This window comes from Primulina tabacum, chromosome 7 (genome assembly GCF_025594145.1).
Source record: "Primulina tabacum isolate GXHZ01 chromosome 7, ASM2559414v2, whole genome shotgun sequence".
NCBI lineage: Eukaryota > Viridiplantae > Streptophyta > Magnoliopsida > Lamiales > Gesneriaceae > Primulina > Primulina tabacum.
The window spans coordinates 41,853,533-41,873,346 of NC_134556.1; the positions used below are offsets into that span (position 1 = coordinate 41,853,533).

The 19,814-nt window shown below is 36.4% G+C and overlaps 3 protein-coding genes across 5 annotated transcripts; 1 reads left to right on the top strand and 2 right to left on the bottom strand.

Moving 5' to 3' along the window:
- Nucleotides 1-273: 273 nt before the first annotated feature.
- On the bottom strand, nucleotides 274-3,241 carry LOC142552281 (uncharacterized protein At4g15970-like). Its single transcript, XM_075662004.1, has 3 exons — nucleotides 2,850-3,241; nucleotides 1,403-1,774; nucleotides 274-982 (listed from the first exon to the last, which is right to left on the bottom strand). Exons 1-3 carry the CDS (start codon nucleotides 3,183-3,185, stop codon nucleotides 488-490), a joined length of 1,203 nt encoding a protein of 400 aa, XP_075518119.1. The 5' UTR covers nucleotides 3,186-3,241; the 3' UTR covers nucleotides 274-487.
- A 1,969-nt stretch (nucleotides 3,242-5,210) lies between these two features.
- LOC142552282 (guanine nucleotide-binding protein subunit gamma 1-like) lies at nucleotides 5,211-6,813 on the bottom strand. Its single transcript, XM_075662005.1, has 4 exons — nucleotides 6,522-6,813; nucleotides 6,343-6,395; nucleotides 5,605-5,649; nucleotides 5,211-5,501 (listed from the first exon to the last, which is right to left on the bottom strand). The coding sequence occupies exons 1-4, from the start codon at nucleotides 6,714-6,716 to the stop codon at nucleotides 5,420-5,422; spliced, it is 375 nt and encodes a 124-aa protein (XP_075518120.1). The 5' UTR covers nucleotides 6,717-6,813; the 3' UTR covers nucleotides 5,211-5,419.
- A 2,438-nt stretch (nucleotides 6,814-9,251) lies between these two features.
- LOC142552283 (DDB1- and CUL4-associated factor homolog 1-like) lies at nucleotides 9,252-18,213 on the top strand. Of its 3 annotated transcripts, none has more exons than XM_075662006.1 (14): nucleotides 9,252-9,652; nucleotides 11,056-11,137; nucleotides 11,272-11,388; nucleotides 11,534-11,712; nucleotides 11,799-12,711; nucleotides 12,791-12,888; nucleotides 13,016-13,436; nucleotides 13,608-14,210; nucleotides 14,293-14,472; nucleotides 14,553-15,107; nucleotides 15,243-15,353; nucleotides 15,466-15,584; nucleotides 15,700-17,317; nucleotides 17,406-18,213. In XM_075662006.1, the coding sequence occupies exons 1-14, from the start codon at nucleotides 9,432-9,434 to the stop codon at nucleotides 18,069-18,071; spliced, it is 5,883 nt and encodes a 1,960-aa protein (XP_075518121.1). In that variant the 5' UTR covers nucleotides 9,252-9,431; the 3' UTR covers nucleotides 18,072-18,213. The 3 variants fall into 3 exon arrangements, with proteins under 3 accessions (XP_075518121.1, XP_075518122.1, XP_075518123.1); XM_075662007.1 differs by lacking the exon at nucleotides 9,252-9,652 and adding an exon at nucleotides 9,676-10,688; XM_075662008.1 differs by lacking the exons at nucleotides 9,252-9,652; nucleotides 11,056-11,137 and having other exon boundaries at nucleotides 11,271-11,388; nucleotides 11,553-11,712.
- The last annotated feature ends 1,601 nt before the right edge of the window (nucleotides 18,214-19,814 follow it).

The window sequence follows — 19,814 nt, forward strand, 5'->3', positions numbered from 1 at the left end:
ACTCTTAGCATAAAAAGTAATATTTTTTCATGAATGACCTAAATAAGATATCAGCATCACAAAATACGTGCAACCCTTGAAACCGTCTCACACAAATTTTTGCCTTTGGGCTCATTGAAGTTTTAACTGAAATTGTTGAAAAGTACCATTGCAAGTGCTCAATGGTTAATCTGATGGAAGTTGTGAAAGAACGAAGTGGGACTTTTGCAAATAAATTGATCGTATTATTTTTTTGGTTTTGGAACTGCCAACAGACCAAAGAATCACTGTTCATTTAAATCAAATACAACTTGCATTTAAATTTCTCAATGGTTTCTTGAATGGCGCGCGAAGCTCAATATAATTGTGTTTCTATTGAAAATGTTCAGCATCTTGAAAACTTCAAATCTTATTATTTAGGGAAAAAAGAAACTTTAAATGTTTTATGCTTCATCCTCAGGGGGAGAAAACAAAAGAAAGAAAGAAAGAAAGTTATACACAAAAATAGTCATCCACATCTCCTAGGAACTGTCCAAGATCTCGTACTGGAATTAGTTACCGCGATTGGTCCCAACTCCATATACCTCTTCCAATCATCAATCACCATCTGTATATCATGAATCTTGTTGTCCAACCCAATACAACAATTTGCATGCATCGTAATCACAACATCCAGATCCTTGCTGGGTTCACAAAACCCGCCAAAATAAGCAGTGTTCAAAAACCTAATCTCCATTTCAAGATTTGCGACGTAAGGATCCATTTTGATCATGTTCAGGACGTCTTGGTCGTGTGTTCCAGGGAAATAATCCTTTCCCATGTACCAGAATTTGTAGAATTTGATGGTTTTGTTGTTGGATTTGACGTAGTTGAAGCCTCCGTTTGGGGAGTTACCCACGTCGGTGGAGTTGAGCTCCTCGTAGTAGTGGTCGCAGGCGATTTGGAAGTCGGCGTTTGGGTAAAATCTCGGGAATGGATCTCTCAGCCACATAACATCCGCATCCTGAGAATCAACAATGAAGGTATGGAATACTAGAAGTACTAAAATAAAAAGGTTTTAAAGTGCAATAAAATTTAAGTCAAAATGGTCCTTGTGTTTTGATCTAGTAAATATTTAAATTTGAGTTTTTGTTCTATAAATTACATTATGATTTGATTTTTTTTTTCGTCCGAATGTGGATATAATCTAGAAAATATCGAAAAAGTTGATGTGATATTAAAGTATCCTCAATTATCTGTCATCAAGTCAACATTTTATAAAAAAAAAAGCAGAAAATCTAAATATATCCTAATTTATATGATCAAATGTCAAATTTAAATTCTTACCTGATCAAAACACAAAAAGATCCCATGTAGATAACCATTTTGATTATCATCCCAAAATTTTATCTATATGCACGTAAATCAAATTAACATGGCTTACCGAGAATACGAAATTGAATCCTAGTTGAAGAACAACTCGAAGGAAATCGATCCTTCTCCACATCATTTTCAAGTAATCCTCACTCATGAAAAGCTCTTCGCCGGAGAAGTTGACTCCGGCGGTGGCGAGGGCGAAACAGTGGAGCTTCACGGCCAAGCAACGCGCATAGGCGGTCTCGTCTAATGCCGCAACCACCACGTGATCCAGCAGGTGAAGAGTCTGATTTCCAATCCTGAAGCTCTCCAGGAAGAGATCGAAGATCGAATTTGGTTCCGTCCATGCCGCATTTAAGGTGGTGATTATCACTGTTTTGCCGTCCTCCATGGCTGCTTCCTTCAATGTGCTCTCCAATTTATTTATTTCATCATTGGTCTGATCAATCATTGATAAAACAGAACCAAAATTAGTCCTATTCCCTTTATTTCAACATTGTAACTTGTCAAATTCTGTTATTTCGGTTTGATTTCGAAATAAAGGTTTAAAATCTTAAACATACGTACAATTTCTTAAAATTTATAAGATTTCGACAATATGTTAATCTCTCTCAATTTAGTGGTCAAACAACATCTCTCTCAAATAAAATCGAAAATGATATAAATCGAGACGGGCATATAATTTTTAATGACATTGCCATAATATTTAATTCATAATAAAAGTCATATTATCAAAGCCGCGCACGTTGAGGAGGAGAACGTGTGATATGAAGTTAGAAAGTCTCACAATTTAAAGTATTGACTTTGTTAACCTATCTATTTAATGATGACATAAGAATAAAATTGGAAAAAAAAAAAACTTGGTGTAATTATCACACTAAAAACAGCCAGTCTTGTATGCCAGATTTAAAAAAAATAGTAAAAATAATAATAATATGCGCATGATTATTATATATGAAAGAGGGTGCATGAATTTTCAAATAATATTTTATGAGAATTGAAAAAAATCCAAGTTAAGTGTGTCTCAATTACCATCAATACCAAATTAAAGTATCTTAATTATTGTTATTATAGTTTTCAACGTGTTACATGGAAAGATAAGTAGTGGTTGGTGAAGATGACCAATCGCAGTTGTCATTTTCCAAAAGTCTTTCTTGGAATTTTATAACATGATTTTTTTTTTTAAATCTACCATTTGAATATTTTAGGTATACCGACGAACTATTTTGTCTTGTTAAAATTTGTGAATGGAAGAGAACAACGTATGTATGCGTCACGTTCTAAGATTCTTATCACATCTACAAAATTGAATTTGTAGAAAAAAAAATTAATAAACATCGTAGGACTTTCTTATATGAGTTTGAAACGTAATATATACGACAACCATAATATAATGTTTTTTTTGGTTTGGAAATTTGGAAGAACTATTACTACCGAAATTATAGTTTCATTGAAAATTTCTTGATATAATATTTGGGGAGGGAGGAGGAGAAGTGGAGTTATATGTAACTTACATAGGAAGGAAGGTCGTCTTGGTCGGAAGCGAACTGGTGCAATGAAGAACCCCATTTTCCAGAATCAGAGTCGTTTGATGAAGATGGATATAAATCTGGCCTTCGAAACAATTGAGAAGGATACGAAGATGGATTAAGAACAAGGTAAGAAAGGCCTATCAGCACAAATACCAGAGTAATTTTAACAGCTACACTATAGTAACCGAGGGGATTGCGGTGGCGGTCGGAAACTGATTTGTGGTGGTTCTGATCATTGGAGCCACCCAGCTCAAGGGAGTCGTGGGCGCCTCCACCATGGGAACCCATTGATGGTTCCAATGGTCTGATCAAATGCATGAGATAGACTTCTATTTATCGATATCAATATGAATGGAAGTTGCAGTGCCATTCTTTATTAATCATTTGTAATCAAATATAATATAAAATAATAATTAAGCAGCCTTGCCTATTTTTGTTTCATAATTCTTGGATGGACGGGACAATTGGTAACTAAGATAAGACAAAATTTGTGTGAGATTGTAACACGGGTTGTATTTTGTGAGACAAATATCTTATTTGGATCATCCATGAAAAAGTATTATTTTTTATGTTAAGAGTATTATTTTTATTGTGAATATCGGTAGGGTTGACCCGTCTCACATTTAAAGATTCGTGAGACCATCTTACAAGATACCTACCTCTAAGATAAATACCAGTTGTGTGTATGACGTGTGGGGCTTAAGTCGTCAAACATTTTAATTAGACATGAATTAACATCTCTTATACAAGTTAAAAACAAATTTAACCAATTGTTTAGAAGTCCAATCAATTAAATATAAAGCAAGAAGTTGGTTCATAAGTTTATTATCGTTTTAATTAATTTTGTGGGATAGGCAGTTGCATTTGTTTTGGAAAATTGATGCCTCGGTCAATTCCAAGTATCTGAGAAGTCGCTTGCATTTTTAAACTTTAGGAATGGCAGCTTCAGTTTCTCCCAAGTACCGTCTCAATAGGAAATATTATAAGGATAAATCTCTTAGAGTCGGTGGGATATCAAATATTCAAATGCAACGTAAATTTGAGTTAGAGCACGTCTATTATTTTTATTTAAATAATAAATAAATACATATATAAATATACGAGCCACAATTTCAAGACTATCGGGACTTCAAGAATAAAAAACGAAGACGACAAAATTTTAATAATGGTGAGGTGCCATATTATTGTACTGAAATGCATATTTTAATATTACCTACCAAGCATTTTTAAATAATATATATTCGATTTGAAAATGTATTTTTTTAATTGTCACCAATGGATCACATGCACGTCGAATATGATCGAGTCCACTCCTCAGGTCAATTATTTTCTAAAATTCAGGTACGGTCGATGTAAATTAAGACTGCAACCTAACCACGCAAAAGTCTGCCCAACCTTGGAAAAAACTTCACGTTAAAGTTCACTTGCTCCACATGCCAAACTCTAGCAATTTTACAAATTCATGGTCACTAGATCTTCATGTTCTCTCCAGGTTATTTGGGTTTGGAATCCGTGCTTGTGATTCAACATGTTACTATTACTTGGGAAATTCTCTGTTCGAAGTTAATATACTTCCCTTGGAGCTGAAAGCTACTCATTTTAACACGTTGGTCACAAAAACGCAAGGCACGGCGGTATACATAATATCAATGATATCTGTAGCAACAGTCTATTTCTAATAGTTGGGAATGGGAAAATGAGCCTGGGAATCATGCCTCTCATTCCATACCCTCAGCATGTATGTTAGATTGATTTCTAATCGTCGGGAATGGGAAAATGAGCCTGGGAATCATGCCTCTCATTCCATGTCTTCAGCATGTATGTTAGATTGAAGCACCCCATGTGTGGACGAGCACCGAGAGGTAAAGACGAATGGAGTGGAAAAAAGAAAATTGACGAGGTAACCACTATTCTCCATTCTATGTAGGTTATTTCAACCGTGACATGATAACAAATTCGTCTTTCGAAGTGCCACACTATGAAGATTTGGAGATTATAGTAACAGAAGCCAAAAAAAAGGCAGTAGAGAGGTGGCTAGAGGCGACCAGAGAACAAGGTGCTCAAGATGACCAAAGGGTTTTCCAGAAAGAGCATCCTTGACATCCAAAATCTACTATGGCCGACAAAAACTAATATTGCCATCTGTAATGCGAAGAGTGGTGACTGGTGAGGGTCATCATACTCGTAAAAGACAAAAACTCATCTCATGAAGCATTACCAAAACTACGCAAAACTACCTGAAAATCATTCCTTGTATCACGCTTCAAATTATCTTTGCACAATAAATAAATGTTTGCTACATCTCCCTAATAACATACGGGACAAACTTCAGATATTACAAAGTATAACAGAAGACTGAACAGGTCAGCTTTAGAATTGAACTTTGCTTTCAGCCGAGAAAGTTTCTAAATGGATGCTGTGTTACATCTTACAATCTAGAACAAAATTATAATTTCGCTGTCTAATTCTATGTGCTAGGTTATTTGTTCGGTGAATTGTGGCATAAAAATTCCAAAAGCATGAAAACGAAAAGCACACATTTTTGGTATTGTTCAGATCCATCGTCTGCGGTTTCTTGAGCTTTGGGCACCTTGGAACCACCTGTCCCAACCCACCTCTGTTGGCCCTTTTGTCCTGCATAAATAAATTCATCATATTACAGTATTTTTTGGGTGGTGATAAAGTTCAACATGATATCGAAACTAAATCGCAAATTAAGAAAATCAGTGATTCTTACACTGGAAGTAGTGCGTCTGGGGCAGATTCGATGCTTGAAATTAGCCTGTTGTTGAGCAATCAAAAGAATGTGATGAGTGAACAAATCGAGCACTGTTTTACAATTATCATATTTTTGTGAATGATGGGGGTACGACATTGATTACACAAGAACTGATCTAATAGAAGACGAGTGAGAAATCATAGATAAGAATAAGACTCAACAATTGATATAGATTGGTCATGATAAATGTCAAACTGTTCAAAGTAATAGGGAATGTGATACAAATAATAGACACAATGAAACAAATGAGGCCCAAATTACCAAGTACGACTTGGAGAATTTTCAAAGCACTTGTTGATCCCAAGCATGTGCTCATGGTGACAATGAACAAAATTTGGGAGAATTTAAAATCTAGACAACTATGTTGGACTGTACTAACTGAGAAATCATTACTATAAATAATTATCTTGATATACAGCTATGAGCTGGGGAAACCACTTCAAACTAAAAAAATTTAAAGAAAGATTTTTTGATTTGCATCTATGTTCAAGTTATACCAACTTACATTTTATGACCCTTATTGCTTGTATTGTGCAACTAGTTCATGTAAATGCTTAGAAAAGACCAAATATTTTTTGCCTAATTCAGTTCAATGCTAAATCTTGAACTTAAAAATATAATAAAGAAAGCATATATATGTTCATCCATATTCCATCCGTTATAAATTAGCGATAATTTGTTATGGAAGAGACTTACTCTTGGCAAACAGTGGAGACTCCATCGACAGTTTCAAGTTCGTCCAGCTCATCCTACACAAAAAGTTAAACGCAGTTACTCCAGCCAAACAATACAAATTCCTGAGAAATATATAACAAAAAAATCAAAATAACAAATTTAACAGGAAGATCAATTTTGAGAAGAAGATGATCGTTCACCTGGATTATTTGGATTTGCTGATCGAGAAGAGAAATTGCAGCAGAAATTCGATGCTTTCCCATTAATCCAGGAATCATACTTGCAGATCCCTGACATCGTGGCATTGCCGATGCTGATGAAGAAGAATTTGATGGCGGTTGAGAAGCGTTATAGTTTGGCTGCTGCGACGCCGCTTGCGGCGGAGCTGAATCCATTAACCACCGCGCCGTACACTGGTGGAGGGGTAATGGGTAGGGGCTAGGGAGGTGAAAACATTGGTTGGTAATTAAAGTGAATGAGCGGATGACTTAAAGCGGACGGAGACTTGGAAAGTTGGTCAAACGTCGTAGGATCACGAAATGCGGGCGGATTTTTTCCATTCATTTATTATACATAATAATTTTATAAAAATTGGAAACTTATTTATTTTTAACAATATGAACCCCAAATAATCAAATATTACACGTACATGTAAATGTCGAATTACTTTGAGCATAAAAAATTCCGTAATTTGATATTTTAAAATCTAAATTAAAATAAAAAAATTAATGTAAAGAAATCGAGTTGATTATAATATTTATATTCTACCATCCATTAACTCAAAAATAATTAATTTTTTCTTCCTAGCTATAAGGTTGGCATCTCGATGTGTTTAGTGAAAAGTCTAGACATGAAAATTGCGTTGATTAATTTGGCTTATGATATTTTTAGCATTTTCAATTATATTTTTACATACATTGTGACCATTGATACAATATATAGTCGTGTGTATGTGTGTGTAAAATATGTCATAATTATATGTGATACTTTTATAGGAAATACACATAAATCTTAAATAACAATGGACAACCAAAGAAAAACATTTTCCAGAATTGTCATTGAGAATAAATATTAAAATATCATTAAGCATGGATTCTAATCGTAATCGATGCCAAGCAATATCGAACTCAGTCCAACTTATTCACGCATTTGAAACAGGCTCTTCAAAGTTAAAATCATCGTCCAACGGAAGAAGCTGCGGGTGACGAATTAATGCACACAATTACATGCACAAGTCTAAAACAAAGCAATAAAAAACAATATTCATGTGTAAGAATCAAGGGAGAGTAATACTTGCAATCCTCTGGGGGCCGCTTGGGTGATAATAGCACTTTACCAACCGTGATGCTTTTCAAAAGTAAACAGAGCAAGCACGGTAGAAGTTGGAGTGTTCCCCTGCAAATATGGATGATGAGCACAACCGATTTCTTGCTGCATAGCATGTTAAAAATCTTTAAGATTACCAAATCCGAGTCAATCCATGAGCTTATTTTCTTAGATAACAAATGAAATTATGACAAGATTACCATCATTACAGTGAGACCCGACAAATTGGAAGTGTTGGTGGTTGGCGTTTCTTAAGGATGTTACAAACATCGTTTTACAGCACTAACAGGAAAAATGACACAACTGAGCCTGTGAACTAAAGCAGATCCAAAATAGAAATGACACTATATATACAACAAGAGGAAGATCAATAACAGTGGTCAAAAGTGATGCAATAACGTAGATGATGACGATGACACTCATCTCAACTGACTAAGGCCAGTTTAATAAGTGAGACTGAAAAAACCGGATTTCGCAAGTAAGATGTAGATAACAACCTCAACGAAAAACTTAAAGAGTTTCTCAAATGGGAAGCCACAAACACATTGATTTCGGTGAACCAAATTAATCACGCTTAATTTTGGAATTTCATAGATATGAGTTAATGAAATTAAGATGTTATAGAGCAATTTCATAGATACATATATAGAATTATGTGGAAAGCCTCACACTTTTGATAATCCATTTTTTTGTTCCAATCCTGGCTCAAGATGAATGCCGATGGCATGCTTAACATATGTAAGTCGGACGGAAAGTCGTGTTTTCAGTGGTAGATGGTTGAGTAACGTGTAAGAACATGTCTTTGGGAGGGGAACAATAGCTGGAAACGATTGCTAATACCTCGTAGGCTGGGGAGTAAAAGGAGGAATATGCTTGAGAAGGGTCTTGCATGTGATTAACTAGTTGGTGAGACAATAACTTACCAAGATGATGACCAGTAGCTGGTCCGAGAGAATAACCAGCCACACTGGGATCGAGATCTTTACCAATGAAATATTATTATTTTTTATACCAAAATTATTATTTATTATTGTAATTATGAACAAGGTTCATTCATCTAAAGAATCTTTCGATCTCACAGATAAAGATCCGTAAAACCGTTTCACTGTAGACATACTATTTATTAAATTGTCTAAAGGGTAATTTTGTATATTTAGATTCATAAAATAATGAAATACATTTTTTAAATCCATTACTATTTTAATTTTTGTTGTTGAAATAAAAGCATTATTAGATATACTTAAGAGCAAACGATTCGCATCTACATACTTGAGCCTATATTAAGTCACACAAAAACTCTTGTGACGGTCTCGCAGATTAAGTTCGTGGGTCGAATATCTTATTTGGGTCATCCATGAAAAAATATTACTTTTATGCTAAGAGTATTATTTTTTGTTGTGAATATTGGTAGGGTTGACCCGTCACATATAAAGATTCGCGAGACCGTCTCATAAGAGACCTACTCATTAAGTCATCAACATCTGATTTAAAAATATGGATTTATCAAATATTTAATATTTTATTAAGGTTTTATGAAATTTTTAACAAATAAATTAGTTTGAGACAAATTTCCCTTGATAAATACTACATTAAACGCTCCCTCCCCTAGTCCAATAGATACTATAAATAGGTCAAAAACAAGTTAAGCTCTCGCTGGCAGGAAAGTTCTGGAATTGAAATCCGAATTACTAGAGAACCTAATTTCGAGACCAATCTTTTATCTCGGCTCCTGTACTATTATAGTGGTATCTGTGGTTTTATCCAGTAATTGATAATTAATTGTGATGGAGGCCGCTAGGAATTCCGAACCTCCGCCGCAGGCTGAACCCGCCACCGAAGAGGGAAACAAGGCGGAAGAGCGACAGGAGCAGCAAGAGGAGGATGCGAATGAAGTTTTGGTGTCGAAAGCGCAGGCCTTAATGGATAGGATCGTTGCTAACCATGAAAACCCTAACCCCAATGCCCTCCATGCCCTCGCTACTATTCTCGAGACCGAAGAATCCAGGTATTATTTGTGTGCCCGGTGGAAATCATCGTCCCGACGGTGGTGTTTCTATTAGAAAAAATATCCTTTTTTTCTTTGATAAGTTATTCATGCGTTTTCCTGGTACAAGCGCAAGCACAGGGTGGACACACCGTTGCAACTTAGGCTGGGATTTTCCTTTTTTACTAATCAATCGATTTAAAGGGTGATTGCTTGCGGGTACTGTAGGTGTGGGTCTTTATAATTATTATCGTCTAAAAGAGACAGCATGAGAGATGATACCTATTACTGTAGTAGGTGCTGGTAATCACTTTTCTTTTCTTTTTTGTTTCTCTTCCTTTCTTTATTTCTCCGTTCTGATCACCTCGTCAATAGCTTTTATTTCATTCAGATGGGGATGTCTTTGTGAATATTTCATCTCAATATTCTGTTTTTATTTTGGAATTGACATATGGAACCCCTAGAACTTTGTTTTTTAAATAATGTAAAGAGTTTTATTCGTTTTATACTACTATCTATTTCATGCAATCAACCATCTCTTTAATAATGATTAGTTTTGCACATGTTACTATTTTGGATTAACTATTACAATATTCTATCCACCTTGAATAAATTCGACAAACTCTTAACTGAAAGAAATGCTTGATTAACCCATCTTAGTTTTCAGTCATGCTAATTTGTTGCAAGGTGAGAATATGGTGTGCCAGTTATCTCAGTTCTTCATCTATATCTTGTTCTTCCAACATATTATTCTATTTTCACAATTTGAGTATATGGAATATATATTTTTTGTGAGGCAGAACAGTTTAGTCTGTGCTGTATGTGTCGTGTCCTTTCTGTTTCTCCTCTCAAATTATTCTATGCTGTTTTATGCGATGTCTGATCTTGGAGTACACACTCTTTGTATCTTTAATGCATGATGTTGATTTTGTTGTGTTTCTGTGTTTTCTGTCAAAGGTGAAATTGTTGGTTAAGGTGTGGAGGTAATGTGAGTGGCAAAAGAGACTTTGGACAAACGGACAACTTTGAATACATTTATCAAATTTTAGGTTAACATGTAAGTGGAGTAGTTCTAAAATAGAAGGTGTTTATTGTAGTTGTAGGTGGAAACAATTGCAAAAACCAAAGTAACATGAAATCACATGAATTGTAACTTTTAAACCACACCACCCTAGATTAAGTTTTTGCATCTGGGAAGGATCGAGGGTGACTACCCTCGAAGAGACTATCTTGTGTTGTATATGTCGGGATTTAGTTGGTGGAAGAGTGTACCATGACACAGAAATTATGCAATACTGTACTTTTTTGAAATAAGATTTTTTTTTTATTTTTTAGAAAGTTTTATCCAAAATTTATCCATTTTCACATCAGTTAAAATATTGTAATCTGTCTAACCGAATATTGTTTCTTGGGAAATGCTTTAGATACATGGAGGATACAGATCAATCCTCAACAAATAATGGAAGGTCTGCCCACAACGTTGGACGGCTGGGTATCCTTATTCGGGTAATTGCCGACTTTTCCTTTTGCATTTTCCAACTTCATCTGTACTAGCTATTGTTTCCTTTTGAAACGTGGGAAAGCTGATGAGATAGGTCAAAACGCTTAGAATGTTGATTTCTTGTTTTTTTTTTCTGCAGGAGAATGACGAGTTTTTTGAACTGATATCTTCAAAATTTCTAACTGAAAGTAGATATTCTGTATCCGTGCAAGCGGCGACCACAAGGCTTCTTTTCAGCTGTTCGCTAACTTGGATGGTATGGTAATTATTGGCAAATGTTAATGTTTTCATTAATTTACTATCAGTACCTCGATGCATGCCCTATTGTAGTTTTTTTAATTCTTTTAATTGGTTTGTGTTTGTATTTCCATGGTTTGAAAAAAAAGTAAATTTGAATACAGTATCCACATGTATTTGAAGATGATGTTCTAGAGAATATAAGAGATTGGGTGATAAATGAAACACCTCGGTTGTCTGCTGATGATCGTAATTGGAAGCATGAAACTGGGAGAAGGAAGACCCCCGACTCTGAAATGTTGCGCGTATTCTCTACTGGGCTACTTGCTGTATGTTTGGCTTGGTATGTTCTCAAAGACTTCTTCGTTTTGTTTATGTTTTCCTTGTTCTCTCTTTGTAACCTTTTGTTTTGTACATTTGTGATTCTAGTGGTGGTCAATTAGTGGAAGATGTGTTAACGTCTGGATTACCTGCTAAGCTAATGCGATACCTACGTATCCGAGTTTTGGGTGAAACAAGCACGAGTCAAAAAGATTCCAGTTCATTAATTGAGAACAAAAGTGCATCAGTTATGGTGTGCCCAAAAACCAGAGAGGAAAATCGGAATAGGTTGCGGAATGTTACAGAGAGTGCTCACTTGGATTTAGATATTTCAAGAAAACATTCCAGCGAAAAGGATCGTGATAGGGATTGTGTTTCATTGGATGAAACTGAGAGGGATCACGAGAGGTATGTCAGTAGGCAGGGATGTGGAGATGATTTTTGGGTTGATGGGGAACCTCTTGATAGTATGGCTCTTGAGATTGAACCTTGTCAGGTAGAAGCAGAAGGTCATGAAAAATACAACATTAGTGATTTCCAAGAATCAAAATCAAATACTGTTGGAAAATCACACAGGGAAGAGGATTTTGATGAAAATGCGAGAGATGACTCTTATAGGCGAAGGACAGGTCGTGTGTTTCCCAGATCTAGGGGAAAAGGTCGGTCTAGCGAAGGAGTGTTAGAAAATGAACAAGCTTTGACATCTCCTTGTTCTGGCATTAGATCAGGAGTGGCACGAAGCTCAAAGGACAGAAGTGCGACTAAAATTCAAGATCTGAAAAGAATGTCAGAAGCTAAGAGAGGCCGAGATAAAAGTGATGCTGATGATTCTATGCTTGAAAGGGCAGACAATGATGACTGCTACCAAGGATGCAGAGTTGGATCTAAAGATATTACTGATTTGGTGAAACAAGCTATTAGAGCTGCTGAGGCTGAAGCAAGAGCTGCCAATGCTCCTGCAGTAGCCATAAGGGCAGCTGGTGATGATGCTGCAGAAGTGGTTAAGACTGCTGCTTTTGAGGTGAATATATATTTTTGTTTCTAGCTAGTGCACATGAATATGTAGTTTTTATACATTGTGTTTTGTTTTCCGATTTCAGGAATACAGAAAGACCAATGATGAGAAAACGTCGGCTGCTGCTGCTGCAAGAGCTTTATCCACGGTTATAGATGCAGCAAAAGCTGTTTCTCTTTCGAGGTTAGTGGTTGACATCCTTCATTATATGGCTTGGTACTTATTTCTGCTAATTGCATTCGTTATAATAGCATATTTTGTCCATTATTATTTGTTAACTTGATGTAGATTATTTAACCTATTTTTGTAGGACCTCAATTCATGTTGATGATACAGGACATTCAAGACCTACTGAGATAGAAGCTAGTGAAGATATTGGTGAATTTGTCATCCTGGACAGTGACTCCCTTACGAAGCTAAGGGAGAAATTCTGTATCCAGTGTCTTGTGATTTTGGGGGAGTACGTTGAAGTCCTTGGCCCTGTACTTCGTGAGAAGGGTGTTGATGTCACTCTTGCTTTGCTTCAGCGAAGTTTCAAGCATATAGAGGCTTCAACCACTATGCTTCTTTTGCACGACGTTTTGAAGTTAATTTGTGCATTGGCGGCTCATAGAAAGTTTGGTCAATTGTTTGTTGATCGTGGTGGCATTCAGAGACTACTTGCTGTTCCGAGAAGTTCCCCAACTTTTTTTGTTCTGTCTTCCTGCTTATTCACAATTGGTTCTATTCAGGTAATTTTTACCCTCAAATGAATCATTTTCTTATCTGTTTCTCCCTGTAGTCTGATATTATTATGTTGCCATTGTTCGTTTGGCATTTTTTTTCATTTTCTCAAACCATATATCTCTGTTTTTATTCAAAAAATTTATAGCTGATTTAGACTTAATGAGATTATTTTGCAGGGGATAATGGAACGGGTATGCGCCCTTCCTTCCAATGTTGTTCACCAGGTCGTTGAGTTGGCTCTTCAGCTTCTTGAATGTAAACATGATCAGGCCAGAAAAAATGCTGCTTTATTTTTTGCTTCTGCTTTTGTCTTCAGAGCAGTTATCGATGCATTTGATTCGCAAGAAGGTCTGCAGAAACTTATTCATCTTTTGCATGATGCTGCATCAGTGAGATCTGGCATTCCACCTGGGCAATTAAATAACCCAGTATCACTTCGAAATCACCGATCTTCTTCAGAGGTATTGACCTCATCCGAAAAGCAAATAGCTTATCACACTTGTGTTGCACTGCGACAATATTTTAGAGCACATTTGCTCTTGCTTGTGGATTCGGTTCGTCCCACTAAAAGCATTCGCGGTGCACCAACAGCAAGGAGCATTTCAACTATTAGGGCTGCCGACAAGCCACTCGATATAAGTAATGAGGCGATGGATGCCGTATTTCGTCAAATACAGAAGGATCGAAAACTTGGTCCTGCTTTTGTAAGGGCTCGTTGGCCTGTGGTTGACAAATTCTTGAATTCAAATGGTCATATAACCATGTTAGAGCTGTGCCAGGTGAAACTTAGTATTGTTTGAACATTATTTGTTTATATTTCTCACGGTTTTCTTTTTATTGACATTTTTCTTTTCTTTATAGGCCCCTCCAGTTGAACGGTATTTGCACGATTTGCTTCAATATGCTCTTGGTGTATTGCACATTGTAACTTTGGTTCCTAATAGCCGCAAACTCATTGTAAATGCTACATTAAGCAATGAGCGCGTTGGTATAGCTGTCATTTTGGACGCGGCAAATGGTGCTGGTTATGTTGAACCTGAGGTAAAGCCTGCAAAAATTATCGGGCTTATTCTAAATCTCTCTTCATTTATTTACTAACTACATTATCTTCAAAATGTCAGATTGTTGAGCCGGCTTTGAATCTTTTGATAAACCTTGTCTGCCCTCCTCCATCAATCAGCAATAAATCAAGTGCCAGCATGCAAAGTCAGCAATTAACTTCCTTCCAAAGTGGAAATGCTTCTGCCATGGAATCTAGGGACAGAAATGCGGATCGAGCTGCCAATGTTCCTAGCCAGAATGAACCAAGGGACTGGAATGGGGAACCTGCTTCAGTAGAGAGAGGCGTCTTATCTGTAGTTTCTGCATCATCTATCGGTAATGCATCGTCACAAGCATCTGCTTCTCCAGTGGCATCAGGGTTAGTTGGAGATCGTAGAATATCTCTAGGTGCTGGAGCAGGTTGTGCTGGGCTTGCTGCGCAGCTGGAACAAGGATATCGTCAAGCTAGAGATGCTGTTCGTGCAAACAATGGCATCAAAGTTCTTCTTCAGCTCCTTCAACCCCGGATGGTTACATCTCCTGCTGCTCTTGACTGTCTTCGTGCCCTCACATGCCGAGTTTTTCTTGGTTTAGCTAGAGATGATACAATTGCACACATATTGACAAAGCTTCAGGTCAGTGTCAGCTGGAAATACAGTTTATTTGCAATAACTACTGAACAACAAAGTCCAATAGTTGTGCAATTGCTTTGAATAACATGGGGCTTTAAAAATTAGTAATTTGTGTTTTTGATTGACTTTGTATTTTAGGTGGGGAAAAAGCTGTCAGAGCTTATCCGAGATTCTGGAAGCCAGACCCATGATGGAGAACAGAATAGGTGGCAGGCAGAGCTTGCCCAAGTGACTATTGAGCTCATTGGGGTATCCTTATATACATGTTAAAGTTTATTGAAGGCCTGAACTTTTTTATTGTGTGTTCAATATGCTTTTGTTACTAGTTATATATGTTTATGATTATGTTTTGTGTCAGTAGGTTGTAACTAATTCTGGGCGTGCAACTACTTTAGCGGCTAGTGATGCTGCTACCCCAACTTTAAGGCGCATTGAACGAGCTGCCATAGCTGCAGCAACTCCCATTTCTTATGATCCCAGGTATCTATTATTCTGCTTTCTGTCTTAAGCGCAAGACAATTTTTGAGCTATGTCTCTGTACCTCTCCTTTATTATTTCTCGTCCTTTGTACCCTTACATGCTTCCGCTCTTTCAGAGAACTTTTACTCCTGGTGCATGAGCACCTTCAAGCATCTGGGTTACCAGAAAGTGCTGCAGCGGTTCTCAAAGAGGCGCAGTTGACACCTCTGCCCTCTTTAGCTGCTCCCTCATCTCTATCATACCAATGTTTTGGACAAGAAGCCTCCTCAATACAGATTCAATGGCCATCTGGACGTGCTGCTTGTGGATTTCTCTTGGATAAGCCAAAAGTTTGTGCTCACCTTGAAGATTCTAGATTGAGATGTGGCTCGGCTGTTTTCTCTTCAAAGAAGAAACCATTGGCATCCTCAGCTGCTCTTGGTTACCTAAAAATTAAACCCAAATCGGAGGACAGCCCGGTGTCATCGAACATAAAATTTAATATGAGCTCCAAAAAAAGTTATGTAGCTGCAGATAATCAAGGAACTACATCAGTATCTGCTATGAAATCAAGTAGTGATGCAGATGTCCAGATTAGAACTCCAATCGTGTTGCCAATGAAAAGGAAATTAACAGATTCAAGAGATAACAGTTTGATGTCATCTGGGAAAAGACTTAATACTGGTGATCACATACTCAGTTCTCCTAGTTTTACCACACCTAATGGTGTTTGTAGAACCTGTCTTCAGCCAGATGCTAACCTGTTTTGCACACCAAGTCTAGCTCCAAAGGATCACCATAGTAGATTGTCACCTAATGTTCTACCAGCAGATATTGATGAAAGCCAGTTTACTGGGTCTCATGTGGGCCACTCTTCTTTTTCTCAACATGGACTTCTCACTGATCCACAACCTTGTGGCTCAGAACGGGTTACTTTGGATTCTCTAGTTCTACAGTATTTGAAGCACCAACATCGTCAATGCTCAGCTCCTATCACAACTTTACCACCTCTTTCACTCTTGCACCCTCATGTATGTCCCGAACCAAGACGAAGCCTTGATGCTCCATCAAATGTGACGGCACGGCTTAGCACACGTGAATTTAGAAGTATGTATGGGGGTATTCATGGAAGTCGTAAGGACCGACAATTTGTTTATGCTAGATTCAGACCGTGGCGGACATGCAGAGATGATTCCAGTTCCCTGCTAACTTGTATTTCTTTTTTGGGAGATTCTTCTCGGATTGCTACTGGTGGCCATTCTGGGGAACTAAAAGTGTTCGACTCCAACAGCAACAGTGTGTTGGAGAGTTGCACCAGTCATCAGTTTCCTTTGACACTTGTGCAGTCACATGTTGTGGGTGAAAACCAACTTGTTATTTCTTCAAGTGCAAATGATGTTCGCTTGTGGGATGCATATTCAATTTCAGGTGGTCCTAAGCATTCCTTTGAGGGAATCAAAGCTGCAAGATTCAGTAATTCAGGTTCTGTATTTGCTGCATTAAGATCAGATCCGAGCCACCGAGAAATTCTTCTGTATGATGTTCATACCTGCCAGTTGGATATGATGCTTTCAGACACATCTAACACCCATTCTGGTCGTGGCCATGCGTATTCTCTTGTTCATTTTAGTCCTTCAGACTCTATGTTGCTTTGGAATGGAGTATTATGGGATCGAAGGGGTTCGGGCCCAATTCATCACTTTGATCAATTCACAGACCACGGTGGAGGGGGCTTTCATCCTGCTGGGAATGAGGTATGTTTGATGTCGAGTTGTTCAATAGGAGTTTTAACACATTGCTGTGAGAAATTTCGTTTCTGTTTCTTAACAAATGTTTTGATAGGTCATCATAAACTCTGAGGTCTGGGATCTTCGAAACCTGAGACTCCTTCGAAGTGTCCCATCCTTGGATCAGACAGTTATAACGTTCAATGCGAGTGGTGATGTTATATACGCAATCCTGAGGAGAAATTTTGAAGACGTGAATTCAATTTATAATACCCGTAGAGTGAAGCATCCTCTCTTTTCTGCTTTCCGCACTGTTGATGCAGTCAATTACTCTGACATTGCTACAGTTCCTTTGGATCGTTGTGTACTTGACTTTGCTACTGAACCAACTGATTCTTTCTTGGGTTTAATCACGATGGATGACCAAGATGAGATGTATTCTTCTGCTAGGGTATATGAAATTGGTCGACGCAAACCAACTGAGGATGATTCTGACCCTGATGATGCAGAAAGTGAAGATGAAGATGATGAAGGTGACGATGATTCAATCTTGGAACATGATCTTGACGGGGACGGTGAAAGTGATGCAGGTGACATGAGTAATGATGGCGATGGCATTAGCGAATTCGAAGATGACGACGACGATGGGGATTACATGATGGATGGTGTCGATTTCGATGGGGATGGGGATGGGGTTCTGGAGATTGTGACCGAAGGTGATGAGGATGATGATAGTGATTTCCTTGAATCTTATAGTAGCGGAAATGAGGATTTGTTATAAGAGAGGTGGGTGGACTTAGGGATTTTTGAATCGCAGAGATGTAATTATAGGCTATTAGTCTAATATAAAAGAAATAATTATCAAAATGTATTTGAAATTTTGTTGTGATTCATTTGCTTCGCATTTTGAGGTTTTTTGGAAATCTATTTTAGGCGATATGTTTCCTGTGCGTGCGTGAGAGCTTTGACACCCATCTAACTGCCCAAATTATTCACGATTAGGTTGGTGGAGCGATAAGCGAGAATTTTGGGTTTTAATAATGTTACGTACTATAACAGTTCGAGGATGTATTTACATATTAGTACATGACATTCTAACTAGGCCGAGAAGAGCTGTACGGATGAGGAAAATTCGGCCCACTGATAAGCTTGGTTGTAGTCGAAAAAATTGTCTAATTAACATGCGAGTTTAATCAAGTCGTGGAACGTATCAATCAATATAGATAACTTACATATATATATATACACTAGGAATGTACACGTGCGATGCATGTAGGTGACTAATAATGAAAAATATAATCACGACAATTAGATAATGTTTAAAGTCGTTTGAATAACATCATGTTTATGAGTATTTATCAATCTAAATATATCAAAACACAACACATAAAAATACATCATGACAATAAATCATATATATTCACTTATTTATATGACATTTTTCAATCCGCGACATAATACAGCTCTCTTAAATGATAAATCAGAAAAAATATTTTTCATTCAAATATCATTCAAAACGAAAAAAACAATAAAAATAAAATTAACATAATAGTGAATTTTACCAAAATCAAAACTAAAATTTACTTAAATAGAGTACACATAGACAAACGTCAAATAAAATTATCTTAATTTATTAAATTATCATAATAATGTTAAAATAAAATCATTAAACTTGTTATTAAGATAAATATCACTTTTACTTTTGCTAACTTTTAACACATTGCGGATTTTATTTAATTTCTACGTTTTTTTAAATACATATTATATATAATTAATTTTATATCAGAATCAATCATTTATAAATTAATTTTGGTGATTAATAATTTAAGAGAAATAAAATTTTAACATAATACCACTCAAATAAATATATATAGTAAAAAAAAATATATAAATAAAATAATATGTAATACTCAGTTAAAAAATTTTATATGTAAAATTGTAATGTATAACAAATGATAATAAACTATCAATATAATTCATATTTATTATAAGGATTATATTGATTAATTTTTTTTAAAGATTATATCATAAATTAAGTTTAAAACTTAGGGAAAAAAAAAAAGAATGTGTATTAATGTCCAAATATATCTAAGATGGACAATGAATCACAAAATTGACTAAGAAATGTATGATAGGCTCGTAATAGTTAGTATTTTTATTTTCATATTTCCCATTATTCCAACCTCTGATATGTTTAATTGATACATTTTTGTGTAATTTCATTATAGGAGGAACTTTTACGGTTTTGGAGAAAATTTGAGTTAAAAAGGTGATATTTATCACATTTGAAGTTTCCAAGATATAGGTTTGAAGGAGATTGGCCAAACCAGAAGAGGTCCTGGAACAAGGTGTGACCACGCCTTATGACTACTCTTCTACTGCCTTAGGATTAGGTTTTATTTTTGATTATTGGGCTTTTAGACTCTTGGACCCAATTTTCCTTTATTTGCCTACACAAAACTCAAGTGAGGGAGGATGCAAGATAAGATTTACATAACAAACAAAATCCTCCAATCCAAAAAAT